Source organism: Balaenoptera musculus, chromosome 8 (assembly GCF_009873245.2).
Source record: "Balaenoptera musculus isolate JJ_BM4_2016_0621 chromosome 8, mBalMus1.pri.v3, whole genome shotgun sequence".
NCBI lineage: Eukaryota > Metazoa > Chordata > Mammalia > Artiodactyla > Balaenopteridae > Balaenoptera > Balaenoptera musculus.
Window position 1 is genome coordinate 53391642 of NC_045792.1, and position 13170 is coordinate 53404811.

The following is a 13170-nucleotide window of genomic DNA, read 5'->3' on the forward strand; positions in this document are numbered from 1 at the left end:
CCAAGAGTATTGAGGATAATCTTCTTTATTTAAAAGTCAACTAATTGTAGATGTAAACTAGGTCCACAAAACACCTTCACAGCAGCACCTAGATTAGTGTTTGATTGGATAACTGAGTGCTATAGCCCAGCCAAACTGACACATAAAATTAACCTTCACAGTCCACCCCTTGTTAATATGGTACCTATATACATGTCCTTAAACTGTATTTAATCTCCAAATAAAGACAATAACAAAGTGATATTTCTCCCTAATATTAATAACTACTAACCCATTTTTAAAATGTGGAATATAACAAAGGACATAAACACACTATCTTTGGTGCTATGGGAGGAAGACACAAATTTATAAAACATGATTCTTGTTGAGAAGTTAATATTACACTAGAGGAGAGAAGACATATGCAAATAACTGTAACAATTTTTTAAAGGTGACTTTTAAAAATTACAAGGTAACTTGAAAAGTGGTATAAGGAAATTGTAATGAATTGTTATGAGGGTTGAGAAAGACTTCTGTACTAGTCTGCTAGAGTTTCCATAGTAAAATAACACAGACTGGGTAGCTTAAACAACAGAAATTTATTTTCTCATAGTCTGGAGACTGGAAGTCCAAGATCAAAGTGCCAGCAGGGCTGGTTTCTGGTGAGACCTCTTCTCCTGGCATGCAGATGGATTCTTTCTTGCTTTGTCCCCACATGGCCTTTTCTCTGTTCATGAGCACTCTTGATGTCTTTTCCTTTTCTTATAAGGATACCAGTCCCATGGGATTAGAGCCCCAGTCCTCATGGCCTCATTTAGCTTTAGTTACCTCCTTAAAGGCTCTATTTCCAAATATAGTCCCATTGAGGATTAGGGCTTCAACATATGAATTTTGGGGAGGCACAGTTCGGTCCATAGTAGCTATCCTATGGCAGTACTACACAGTCTTGATTACTGTAGCTTTGTAGTCACTTTTGAAACCAGGAAGTGTGAGACCTTCAACTTTGTTCATCACTTAAAAAACCGTTGAGGATATTCTGGGTTCCTTGCACTTCCATATTAATATTAGGAGGACCAACTTACACATTTCTACAAAAAAGCCAACATAATTTTTCTTTCAGTAAAAATAATTATTTCATCAGAGAAATTGGTTTCAGTCATGTTCTTAAGAAATAAGAATAGACTGATGCATAACTCTTAAGAAAAAAGATGGTAAGACACTTCTAAAAGTGTTTCTTCAATGAATAGAATTCTATTGCAACAGAGAATTCAGTTATCATTAAGAGAAAGAACCAGAAAATGGCTGGATTAAATCTTGTTTTTATTACTTCTTTTTATTTTCATATATTTTCCTATGAAACTATTTTGAAGACTATAGATTCCTACTTCTGTTGACACAACAGCTTTTTCACTACATGTAACATATCCACATACTTCTAGAAGTATTTCTTGTAAAAGTGAGTTTTAAACAAACCTAAGTAAATTTGCTCATCACTAATTAGGAATTCCCAAACTGGCTCCACAATTGAATCGAATTCACTTCAATATACATTTGCCAGGCTTACAATATGTGTAAAAAAGATTGTGTGACAAATGCAAAGATAATATGTTGGGGAGACAGAAATATGTATAAATTATTCCAATATAAGGCAGACTGTTATCAATGTAATTTGACAAAATTGAAGGCTAAGCCATTAAATTTTAAAATCAGAGCATAATTATTCAATTAAATGCAGAAATATCTTTTAGAGTTCAAGAGTTTTCACAAATGTATAAACTTGCCAGTCATGAAACAGAATGTATCTTGAAATTTCCCTTGTGCACCTTTCTAGTCAATCCCCTTCCAAGCTCAAAAGAAGCTTTTGATTTCTATTCCCATATATTAGCTAGACCTTCATATTGATGGAATTTTACAGTACCTACTCTTTTGTGTCTTTCTTCTTTCACTCAAAATGCTTTTGAGATTCACCCATGTTGTAATATATATCAAGTGTGTATCAGTCTGAGTAGTAGTCTGTTGAAAGAGTGTATCACAATTTATTTACCCATTCTTCTTCTGACGAGCATTTTGTTTGTTTCTTTTTGGTATTTTGAATAAACTAGTCATTAATTCTGAATACAAAACTATTTTGTCTTTTCCCCTAAGAGAATGTGAAATTTGAACTATCTTAAGAAATTTCTTATTCATAAATAAAGACTGAGTGTAGGTAATTTAATTCTTATTTAAAGGCTTCTTTATGGCAGTAGAAATAAATTACAGTTTTTTTTTAAAGCTACTTTTTTTTTCTATCTTTACCTTTTAGTCTGATATATATAACGCAATTATTTAACTACATAAATTGGGATTAAATTCTTGTAACCCACAAATTCTCTTAGCCCAAGGCAAGAAGAGACAGTGCTTATCATTTATTTTTTTTCCAAGAACAGACTTAGTGAAGGTATGACCTAAACCTTGTTTTGTAGTACAACATCTCTCATCTTTTGGGTGGATATAACTTTTGATGCCCATGGACTTTGTTCTAATGCCAATCTTGATCAGAAAAGCAGAAATTCTAACCTTATTTATCAGTCCCCGCTTTGAGTAACAATGTCAGCACTGAGAAAAGAAAAAAATTATATAAAGCTTTTTTTCTTAGAAAGTTATATTTACAGTCCCATGGGAGAGCAGGTGAGGTGCTGGAAAAGCTGAAAGCGAAGAGAGAGAAAGGAAAGAGGCAGGGGGGTAGTGTTCAGAAAATGATATAAGTAAATCTTTCTTTTGGTTTGAAGGTTTTTTTTTTTTTAATTTTTTTTTTTTTTAACAGAGTCACACGTTTATAGCTACTTTATTTATTTATTTATTTATTTATTTATTTATTTATTTTGGCTGTGTTGGGTCTTCGGTTCGTGCGAGGGCTTTCTCCAGTTACGGCAAGCGGGGGCCACTCTTCATCGCGGTGCGGGGACCGCTCTTCATCGCGGTGCGCGGGCCTTTCACTATCGCGGCCCCTCCCGTTGCGGGGCACAGGCTCCAGACGCGCAGGCTCAGTAGTTGTGGCTCACGGGCCCAGCCACTCCGTGGCATGTGGGATCTTCCCAGACCAGGGCTCGAACCCGTGTCCCCTGCATTAGCAGGCAGATTCTCAACCACTGCGCCACCAGGGAAGCCCTGAAGGTTTTTTTTCCATCAAAATTCATTCACAAAGATATGATTTTATTTAATATTGTGTACCTGCTTTTCATTTAAGGTCAATTAAGTTATGATCTTATGAAGATTTTTGTATCTTTGCAAAACTGGTAAGTTCTGGGTCAAATTTTTCTTAAACTGGGGTCTTCAGGGCCCCAGGTATAGAGATATATACTTGGGAGTTTGAGAGTTCTACCAACATATTTCAGTTTACTTTTTTTTTTTTTTTAATTGAGGGATAGTTGATGAACAATATTATATAAGCTTCAGGTGTACAACAACACAGTGATTCACACTTTTAAAACACAATTTTTAAAGGTTATACTATATTTATATCCATTATATTGTAAAATATTGGCTATATTCCCTGTGTTGTACAATATATGTTTTAGTTTAGTTCTGTTTCATTTCAGTGCTGTTTAAAATATTTTACTACACATTAAATTAAGACTTCTCTTTTGCTATGATAATTCATCACATTTTCCTAAAGTGAGACTTTTCTTGTTTTTTTTAACTTTTTTTTTAAAACATCTTTATTGGAGTATAATTGCTTTACAATAGTGTGTTAGTTTCTGCTTTATAACAAAGTGAATCAGCTATACATACACATATATCCCCATAAAAATATGGAACGCTTCACGAATTTGCGTGTCATCCTTGCGCAGGGGCCATGCTAATCTTCTCTGTATCGTTCCAATTTTAGTATACGTGCTGCCGAAGAGAGCACTTTTTTAACTTTTCTATTGTGGCACAATATACATAACATAAATCTTACCATTTTAACCATTTTTAAGTGTATAGTTCAATGGCATCAAGTACATTCACATTGTTGTATAGACTTTAATTAGATCAGTATTTCTTAAACTGAAATTTTCAAGAGTATTTGTAAATTTTATTTTTTTTACTAAAATTAATTTTTATTGGCATATAGTTGCTTTACAATGTTGTGTTAGTTTCTGCTGTACAGCAAAATAATCACCTATACATATACATATATCCCCTCTTTTTTGGATTTCCTTTCCATTTAGGTCACCACAGTGCATTAAGTACAATTCCTGTGCTATACAGTATGTTCTCATTAGTAATCTATTTTATACATAGTATCTATAGTGTATATGTGTCAATCCCAATCTCCCAATTCCTCCCCCTCCCAGTATTTGTAAATTTTAAAACAACATTTTTTTCCTTTAAAAAGGGTTTGTAGGGAATCCCCTGGTGGTGCAGTGGTTGCAGGGACTTCCCTGGTGGTGCAGTGGTTAAGAATCCGCCTGCCAAAGCAGGGGACACAGGTTCGAGCCCTGGTCTGGGAAGATCCCACATGCCGCGGAGCAACTAAGCCCCAGCACCACAACTACTGAGCCTGCGCTCCAGAGCCCGCGAGCCACAACTACTGAGCCTGCGTGCCATAACTACTGAAGCCCATGTGCCTAGAGCCCATTATCCGCAGCAAAGAGAAGCCACCACAATCACACTGCAACGAAGAGTAGCCGCTGCTCCGCTGCTCGCCACAACTAGAGAAAGCCCGCGCGCAGCAACAAAGACCCAACACAGCCAAAAATAAACAAATAAAATTTTAAAATAAATAAATTAATAAAAAGGGTTTGCATTTTTTTTTTTTAAAGTTTTTGGCTGCACCCCACTGGTATGTGGGATCTTAGTTCCCCGACCAGGGATCGAACCCTCACCTCCTGCATTGGAAGGCAGAGTCTTAACCATTGGACTGCTGGGGAAGTCCCAAAAAGGGTTTGTATATTATTTGAGATTAAGAATCAGTGTTCTAGGTAATAAACTCCTCTTATAATATAGAATTTTTTTCTCTTGATAAACGAGTATTCTTTCTTTCTTTAGATAATAAGTCTGATATAGAACATTACAGTTTTCCCCTTTTTTACCTAGAAATGCAGAACAAAATTCAATTTTTAATTGTGGTAATCATTTTCTCTGTTCCCAATATAATTACTTGACTATATATTTATTTTCCTTTAATTATAAATGGTCCTATTTTAAATGGTTTATATTATACTTTGAAATTCTTTTTAGTAAGTAGATACTATATAAATTTTAAATGCGCACTGAAATTTTTGGCTCAGAGTAGTAAACTATCAATTACAAATAGCTGAATTCAATCTAAATTTTAGGAATTTTCTTCAATAGTAGCAACTAATATTTTTAAAGTATTTACAGTGTGCCAGGGCATTGTGCTAATCAATTTACTGTGAATTATCTAGTAAAATCCTATGTTGTAGGTACTATTATCACCCCGACTTTACAGAGGTTCAGAGAAATAAAAAATCTTCCGCAATGTCCTGAGGCGGTTCCGTTAGGAATCAAGTCTTGCCGAACTCCAAAGCTCAGGCTCTTAACCAAAATGCACATTGTATCCCAAGCTGCACATTCTACTCTGCATTACTGATGGTTTTTCTGAGATTCTTTGTGGGAGAATGCTCACTGCTTCTCCCAACGAAGCGGAACCCTGTCTTGTAAGAAACTTTTTGCCCTTGCACAAAGTTTCCTACCATGTCCACCCTCAGTGTAGTCCTAGTGCACCCTCTGATCTTGGGCCGCTACAGAGCCTGGTCCCCAGATCTTCGAGACTCAACAAAGCCCCTCCCCCTCACACGCTGGCAACCACAGCAGGGCCCTGTCCTCTCACACCTTGGTCCCTGTGAAGAGCCTGGTCCTTTTAGACCCTGATTTCCTAGCAGGGCCCCAACTCCTCAGACAGTGATCCTGGCAGAACCTCGTTCCATCAGGCCCTCGTCCCCCAGAGTTTTCAGACACGCTTTCCAGCACAGGTGCGGTTCTTGTACCTTAGCAGTATCCCTCAGCAAACTTTCACTGAGACATCTCCATACAAAGGTTCCATCCCAACCACTAATTCAGGGCACCTCTCCACCTTTCCCCTCTCCAATTTTTTCTCAGAGTCGTTTTTTTCCCCCCTATTCTGCTCTATTGTTGCTTCTTATTCACTCTCCTCAACTTCCCCCACCATCTGGTGCCCCAGTTTCTGTCCCGGGAGTGCCCCCCCAAACTTACCCAACGCCCTCTCTCCGAGGAGCAGCGATCTCGAACGGCTCCCTGCTTTACCTCTCACCTTTGCTCCCGCGGACCCGTTTAGGCGATCCCCCCGCGACTCGCCCGGCCCTGGAAAAGTCTTTTGGCCTGTTATCGAGTGAAGCTCCGCCCCCTTCAAGCCTATTGGTCACCGCTCCTAAAACTCCCGCCTCTCCAGCTTCCAGCCCGCCTCCCTGCCCCGCAGCCCTTGTTTTCATTCCCCTTGTCACACGAGGCAGTGGCGAACCCGAAGTGGGAGGAGCGAGGGAGGGGGGCGGAAAGAGAGCGGAAAGCGAAAGGCACGGGGCGCCTCTCTTTCCTACGTCTGACTCGGTTCTCGACTGCTCCGGGCCGCCGTTGTATTGTGGGATCGCTGCGCCGTGCCTGAGACGCTCGGATCCGCAGGGGCGCCCACTTGCTAGCGCCTCCTGTCGTCTGTAAGGTTGCCCTGCCATTCCTCGGCACCCCAACTCCCCCCACCCCCCTATCGCCTCCTCCTCCATCCTCCAGTTCAAAATGGCGGCGGCGGCGGCAGCGGCGGTGGCTATGGCTCCTCCGGGCTGCCCGGGTTCTTGCCCCAACTTCGCCGTAGTCTGCTCCTTCTTGGAGCGCTACGGGCCGCTGCTCGACCTGCCTGAGTTGCCGTTCCCCGAGCTGGAGCGGGTGCTGCAAGCTCCGCCGCCCGACGTCGGCAACGGAGAAGGTAAGCTAGGGGCCCGAACGCCCGGCGGGAAGCGGCCCTGGCACGCTCCTTCTCTCCGCTCTTCACAGACACCCGGGACCTCCGAGGCTCTGTCCTCCCGCCGGGGCGCAGTTCTGCCCGGCCGGCCTTCTCCTCCCAGCCCCCGGGGTCTTGGGCAGTGGGGAGGCGGGGCGGAGGCCCCGTAGGGCCACTCCGCCCGACGCCCATTAGAGGTGGGGGCGTCGCGGGCTAGGTCTGGGCTGGGGGCGGGGAGGGGTCATTGTGCTGGTCGGCCGCCCCTGGGACTGCTATCCCGCGGCGGGGGCCGGGCCCCCCAATCCTTCTCCCTCTCGGTGGCGGGGGAAGGGGAGCGCAGGTTCCGGCCAGCTTTGCGCTTTTCTCCTCTACTCCTCCCTCACTCCCTCCCCTCCTCCCACCATCCTCGCTACCATCTCCGGGGAGGCTGGGCTCATCTTCTCGGGGCGCCCCTTTCTCTCCCTCCACCTGGGTGGGCGGGGGCCAGCGGACACTTCATCTCTCCCTCCCTCTAGTGGGAACTCCCCCGAGAGAGTCGGCTCTGGTCTCTTTTCCTTTCCCCTCCAGGGCTGGTTTAACCCCCCAAACTCCTTCCTCTGAGTCGGGAGGTTTGCTCCTCCTCCTTAGGAGGGGGTCCTCCTCCATTCTCGCTTTGGGGGGCGAAGTCGGTTCAGCTTCTCCACTTTGGAGGGTAGAGGGTTAATTTCTCCTCCCCCATAGTTTTCCTCCTCCTCCCCACCTCCCCCCAAATAATAGAAGAGCATCTCCCCACTTTTCCAGTCCCTTCCCCCTTCATCCTGGCATAAGGCTTAGGGGAAGAAGTCGCCCTCCCATTTGCAGGGTAGGGTGGGGTGGTTAGTATGTAGGGTGGAGGAGGGGCTCAGACGGAGGGAAACAGTTGAAGAAGGTGCTTGTTGCTCATGTTTCTCTCTCTGGTGCCGCCGGTCTATTATTGGTGTTCGCAAGTGGTGCTCCTTCCACATAAGGCCACCGCGCGGCTTCAGGGCGCATGCTCTGCCCGGCCCCATTGAAACTTCCTGCTGGTGCTGCGGCGGCGGCGGCGGCGGCGGCGGCGGCGGCTGGTGGTTCTTTTCGCTGGAGCATCTCCGCGCTGCGCCTGCTGCCTCCAACCCTCATTGAGCGCATCACTCACTCCCTATTTATTCCCGATCCATGCCTCTGCTTTCTGGCACATTTCTTTTTTCAGAGAAGGGATTTTTGTTGTACTCTGAGCATTGCCTTTATCTGGGAACAGCCCTTGGCTGGAGAAGAAACGTTTCCAAATAGGTCTTTTTTTTTTTCCCCCTTTTTGTCCGTATTAGGTGGCCACAGTGGACTGGGTATTGTGCAAAACAGATAGCTATTTCCTTTACAAGAAATCAGGGCCGCTCTTCAATTCTCCATGGAAATGAAGAAGTTTCTGTTAACAGAATATATTTACATAGCTAGGAAGAGCCCAAGTGTGAAGTTGTTCAAAATATTACCTATAGAGAAAATTATATTCTGGCTACCAAAGACTCAAATTAATACAGCAGTTATGGTACAGGCATATATCTCTTCTTACCTGCCCAAATCTCGTCTACCATTCATAAACTCTGGCAAATAAAAGTTTATATAAAGACTTCCTGCAGAATTTCTTGGAAAGTTAAACTCCCCAATATAGTAATTTCAATTACAATTTGATGACTATCAAATTGTATTTATATTTCTTTTACGGAAATGGTCATTATGAAGGAGAGTGCCTTATAAGTTACTTTTAGGATACCTTGGAAAATGATGGTAATGTATCTATAAGAGAGAAGTGTGGGAATTTGAGGAAAGGGATTGCTGGTAAATTGTTTTTAGAATGTATTTGGACCAAGTTGGAATGCAGGCATAAATTTTCTGTCATGGCATTATATTTTGGGTGGTATATAAGATTGCTTGCTTCTCCATTCCTTTTAAGTATTTTGGCCACTGCATTTGACTTCTGTTAGTAACAAGAAAAAATATCAGGGTCAGTCTAATACTTCATGTTACTTTTCTATCTAGGATTGAACGATGGGCGACTAGCTGAGTAAAAAATGAGAAGTAATACGAGTTGAGAGCTTATACAGTGGGTTCAGCCATGCATTACTGTTGGTATAGTTTCAACTATAATAATAGATCTTGTCATAAGGTGATCCAAGAATAATAATTAATGTTACACAGCTCAAGACCCTTGGCAAGTGAAAAGTCGCTGCAGGTGAAATTCTGCTACTGTGCAGGGAAAAGATTTTTAGGCCTTTGGTGATGGTTAACCTACTTGTAGTAGTTGATAATACTGCTCCAACTAAGAAGATTTGGACTGAGTCTTGGGGAAGGAGTTGTGGTGTACTAGAAAGAGTTAAAAGACATTGGTTTTAGTTGAACTAAATATTTTGCTGATAATCTCTGGACAGCTGAATCAACCTCTTGAATAGTGTAATAATATGTAGTTTGTGGGGGCAAATTACTTAATTTCTATGGACCTCAGTTTCTTGAGTAAATAGAGGTAATATCTGGGGATCAAATGAAATGTTTCAAAAATCGTTTCATAAACCAAGTACTTACAAATATTATTATTATTATTTTTTTGGCCATGCCGCACTGCCTGCTGGATCTTAGTTCCCCGACCAGGGATTGAACCCTGACCCTGGCAGTGAAAGTGCCAAGTCCTAACCACTGGACCGCCAGGGAATTCCTTAAATATTCTTGTATTACAAATTTTATTAAAGATATTTGTGAGGTAGAAAACACAAAAGTACATTTGGAATGAAAATGTTAAATTCTTAGCATGTAGTGAGAAAGGAGTTTAAGCACAGTATAATGTTGAGCTATTGTGCTCTTGGGGAAAAGTCTTTGTTATAATCAAAGGAGTTTTGCTCTATATACATTTTAGTATTTTTAAAAGGCAGTTCTTAGTGCCATTTAAATAATCCTATTTTATAAAACTTTTGGTTTTTCCTAGTGTGATTAGTCCTTAAAAGGTTTGTAAAGTATATTCTTCTGAGTTGCCAGTTAAATTCTTTTTTACCTAGACATTTATTGTTGTAGCTATATCGACACTATGACATCTTTGGAGAAGACTGTATTTCTCTATATTATCCTTGTTTGGGCCCTTTATGATCTTTCCCTTAAATTTTTGTTTATAAGTCTTAATTTGACATTATGGCTTCAGCTTCCTTCATCCCCTACAGTCTCAATTTTTAAATTTGGTTTTATAAACTACTTGTTTAGTCTTAAGGATATAAGCTACCATTTATTGAGCATTTACTATGTGCAAACATCATCTCCTTATTTCTTACAACTATTCCCTGAGGTTGGTACTATTATTCCTATTTGGCAGGAATAGAAACTAGGTTCAAGAGATTGATTCAGCTGTCCAGTGCCCAAGATTATACAGTTTTTGGTAGAATCTTAGATTTGTTATTGATATTAGTTAGAATAGGAAAAGAATGTGCCAACTGAAGGTATGTTTTATTCCCTCTCCCTCAGTCTACTGTAGCCCTCCCAATTCTGTGCTCTGTATGGACTTCCCCAGCTTCCTCTTGATGGGAGGTGGTTGATCAGGAGGTATGGCTGTAAACAAAAGTGGACATTGACTTTGTGGAATTACCAACATCCAAGGCTCCCAAGTATATTCCCTCTCCTCCAGAGGGCATTCTTCTTCAAGAGGAAAATACACTTTTTCATTCTTTAAACATAGTCTTTGTATGGGTACTGATTGAGAAGTTATATGTATCTAATAACAGTCTATTAAGGTGTGTATGGATAAGGTTGAGTGAGTTATTGTATAGTATTAAACAAGTTGAATCATTAGTTTTTTGGTTTGGTTTTTTAATTTTAATTTTTAGAGTAATTTTAGGTTTGATTTGTGTTTTGCATTTTTAAATGAATTGAAGTTTACCTCTTGCAGTCAAAATGTCAAGTATAAAAGGATATACCTTATTTTTTTAACTGGACTTGTGACTGTAACTTAATATGTTCTCTTCTGTTGGTGATAATCGAATTGTGTGACAGCAGTTTTTAGGTTCATTCATAAAGTAGAAAGGTGACTTTACCATAACTAGAGTCACCATCTGTTGCTTTGAGCAAAAGATCTTACCAGGTACATGTGCCAGGAGTTGCATGGATCTACAGTGGTAGACTGTTGGTGGTAGCATTGCTGGAACCAGAACCTCGTTTGGTCGAAAATGTCTAGTTTTGGCTCTTCCACCTTTGAAAGAAGAAATATTCTTTAGACATTTATTAGAGGGAAGGAGAGAAAGGTATTTCTTTTCCATCATTTTTGGTATATCACAGAGTTGAGGTAACCAAAAGTTATGGACGCTTGGAGGGAGGTTGTTGACATTGTCCCAGAACTGGAGGTAATAGGGACAGGAGTTTTCTGGCTAAATTGGGCCTGTTAATGAAAAATGAGTTTCTTCTTTTTTAAATTACTAAGAAGTTTGCCTTGAAATTTACCTGTGTTGTTAAATTCTCAGCTAGTAAGGAAGGTAAGCATTTATTAGCTACTTCATTTACTTAATTTGTATATTGAATATTTGCTATATTCTAAGTACAGTAAACATTATGGTGATTATGTATTTTTTAAAATACCCTTTTTTTTTTTTTTTTTGGCCATGCGGCTTGTGGGATTTTAGTTCCCGGACCAGGGATTGAAGCCAGGCCCTTGGCATTGAGAGCACAGAGTCCTAACCACTGGACCACCGGGGAATTCCCTACGGTGATTATTTTAAAAAGACATTAAACATGGGCCCTTCTTTTAAGGATTTCCTAATCTAGTAAGAAGTAGCAAGGCTGAGCTTGAGTTACTATCACCATTCAAATGCTTATTTTTTTCTCTGGGATTTTTTTTAATATATAAATTTATTTATGGTGCGTTGGGTCTTCATTACTGCATGCAGGCTTTCTCTAGTTTTGGAGAGCAGGGGCTACTCTTTGTTGCAGTGAGCGGGCTTCTCATTGTGGTGGCTTCTCTTGTTGCGAAGCACGGGCTCTAGGCACGCAGGCTTCAGTAGTTGTGGCACGTGGGCTCAGTCGTTGTGGCTCACAGGCTCTAGAGCGCAGGCTCAGTAGTTGTGGCGCACGGGCTTAGTTGCTCCACGGCATGTGGGATCCTCCCGGACCAGGGCTCGAACCCGTGTCCCCTGCATTGGCAGGTGGATTCTTAACCCCTGCACCAGCGGGGAAGTCTCCTCTCTGGGATTTTTGTCAACTGGAGTTAGTAGTCTATGAATTCTAGTCTATAAGTTAATAGACTAAAATTATTTCTATGACAACTTTATGGTGGGATGTACAACTTCATACAGTGTGGGAAAGTAAGAACAATTCAGACCCAAAGTACACTTTAGCCTGAATCATGTATTCAAGGAAGGTATTTATGTGTGTTCCTGGATTTGAGAAAATTTCTTTGGCTCTCTACCTGATGGATATAGTCTTAATATAGTGAGCCTGGGTGTTTTTGTTTTGTTTTTCTGTTTTTACTGTGTGGCAGATCCCGTTACAAAGGGTATCAACGTGTTTTCTGTTTTCTTTTCATGTTAGAATTTTTGAAGTATCAAATACTTCTTGAGAGAGTAATGTGGGGCTTCATTTAAAAAAAAAAGATTGATTCTTTCAACAAATGTTAATTGATTACCTAATGTGTGCCAGGTACACTATACACTGGGGATACATAGGTGAGCAAGATAGATAAGATACTTCTCCTTATGGAGCTCATAGTTTAGCAGCAAAGATAGACAATGAAGCAGTGATTTTTTAAAAAAATGTTATTATATGGGCAAGTATACTGTACACTGTAGTGATACATATTTTTAGTGAACTTTGTTTTATAATTTGTTTAGCTTTGTATTTATCCTATCTGTATGCTTTTTTTCCTATATTTGTACAAGTTTATCTTAATAATTTTCTGGATGGTAGGGTTATAAGTTTTTATTTTTTCTTTGTATCATATTTTTTCACATTTCCTTTTCAATACTAATTATGTATCTCTTTGGTAATCACAAAAACAAATTATTTAAAAGTAGTCGTATACCAAGAAGTGAACTGGGTGAAAGTGGTTAAAAGGTACAGACTTCCAGTTATAAGTCATAGGGATATAATGTACAGCATGGTGACTATAGTTAATAATACTGCATTGTGTATTTGAAAGTTGCTGAGAGAATAAATCTCAAAAGTTCTCATCACAAGAAAAAAATTATAGCTATGTGGTGATGGATGTTAACTTATTGTGGTGATCATTTCACAATGTA

At 40.5% G+C, this 13170-nt stretch overlaps 2 protein-coding genes and 1 non-coding gene across 4 annotated transcripts in view; 1 reads left to right on the forward strand and 2 right to left on the reverse strand.

Moving 5' to 3' along the window:
* AAMDC (adipogenesis associated Mth938 domain containing) overlaps positions 1 to 6327 on the reverse strand; it is a 30933-nt gene extending 24606 nt beyond the window's left edge. Inside the window, exon 1 of one of the 2 annotated variants that reach the window (XM_036859707.1) lies at positions 6181 to 6327. The gene's annotated coding sequence lies outside the window, so the exon portion shown is untranslated. The remainder of the gene's footprint in view (positions 1 to 6180) is intronic. The other variant, XM_036859708.1, reaches the window with a different exon arrangement.
* On the reverse strand, positions 3765 to 3871 carry LOC118900318. Its single transcript, XR_005021098.1, has one exon. It is a non-coding gene; the product is annotated as a U6 spliceosomal RNA (small nuclear RNA).
* A 182-nt stretch (positions 6328 to 6509) lies between the features above and the next one.
* RSF1 (remodeling and spacing factor 1) overlaps positions 6510 to 13170 on the forward strand; it is a 186384-nt gene continuing 179723 nt past the window's right edge. The window contains exon 1 of the mRNA XM_036859776.1: positions 6510 to 6901. Within this exon, the coding sequence (XP_036715671.1) occupies positions 6715 to 6901 (187 nt within the window). The 5' untranslated portion in view covers positions 6510 to 6714. The remainder of the gene's footprint in view (positions 6902 to 13170) is intronic.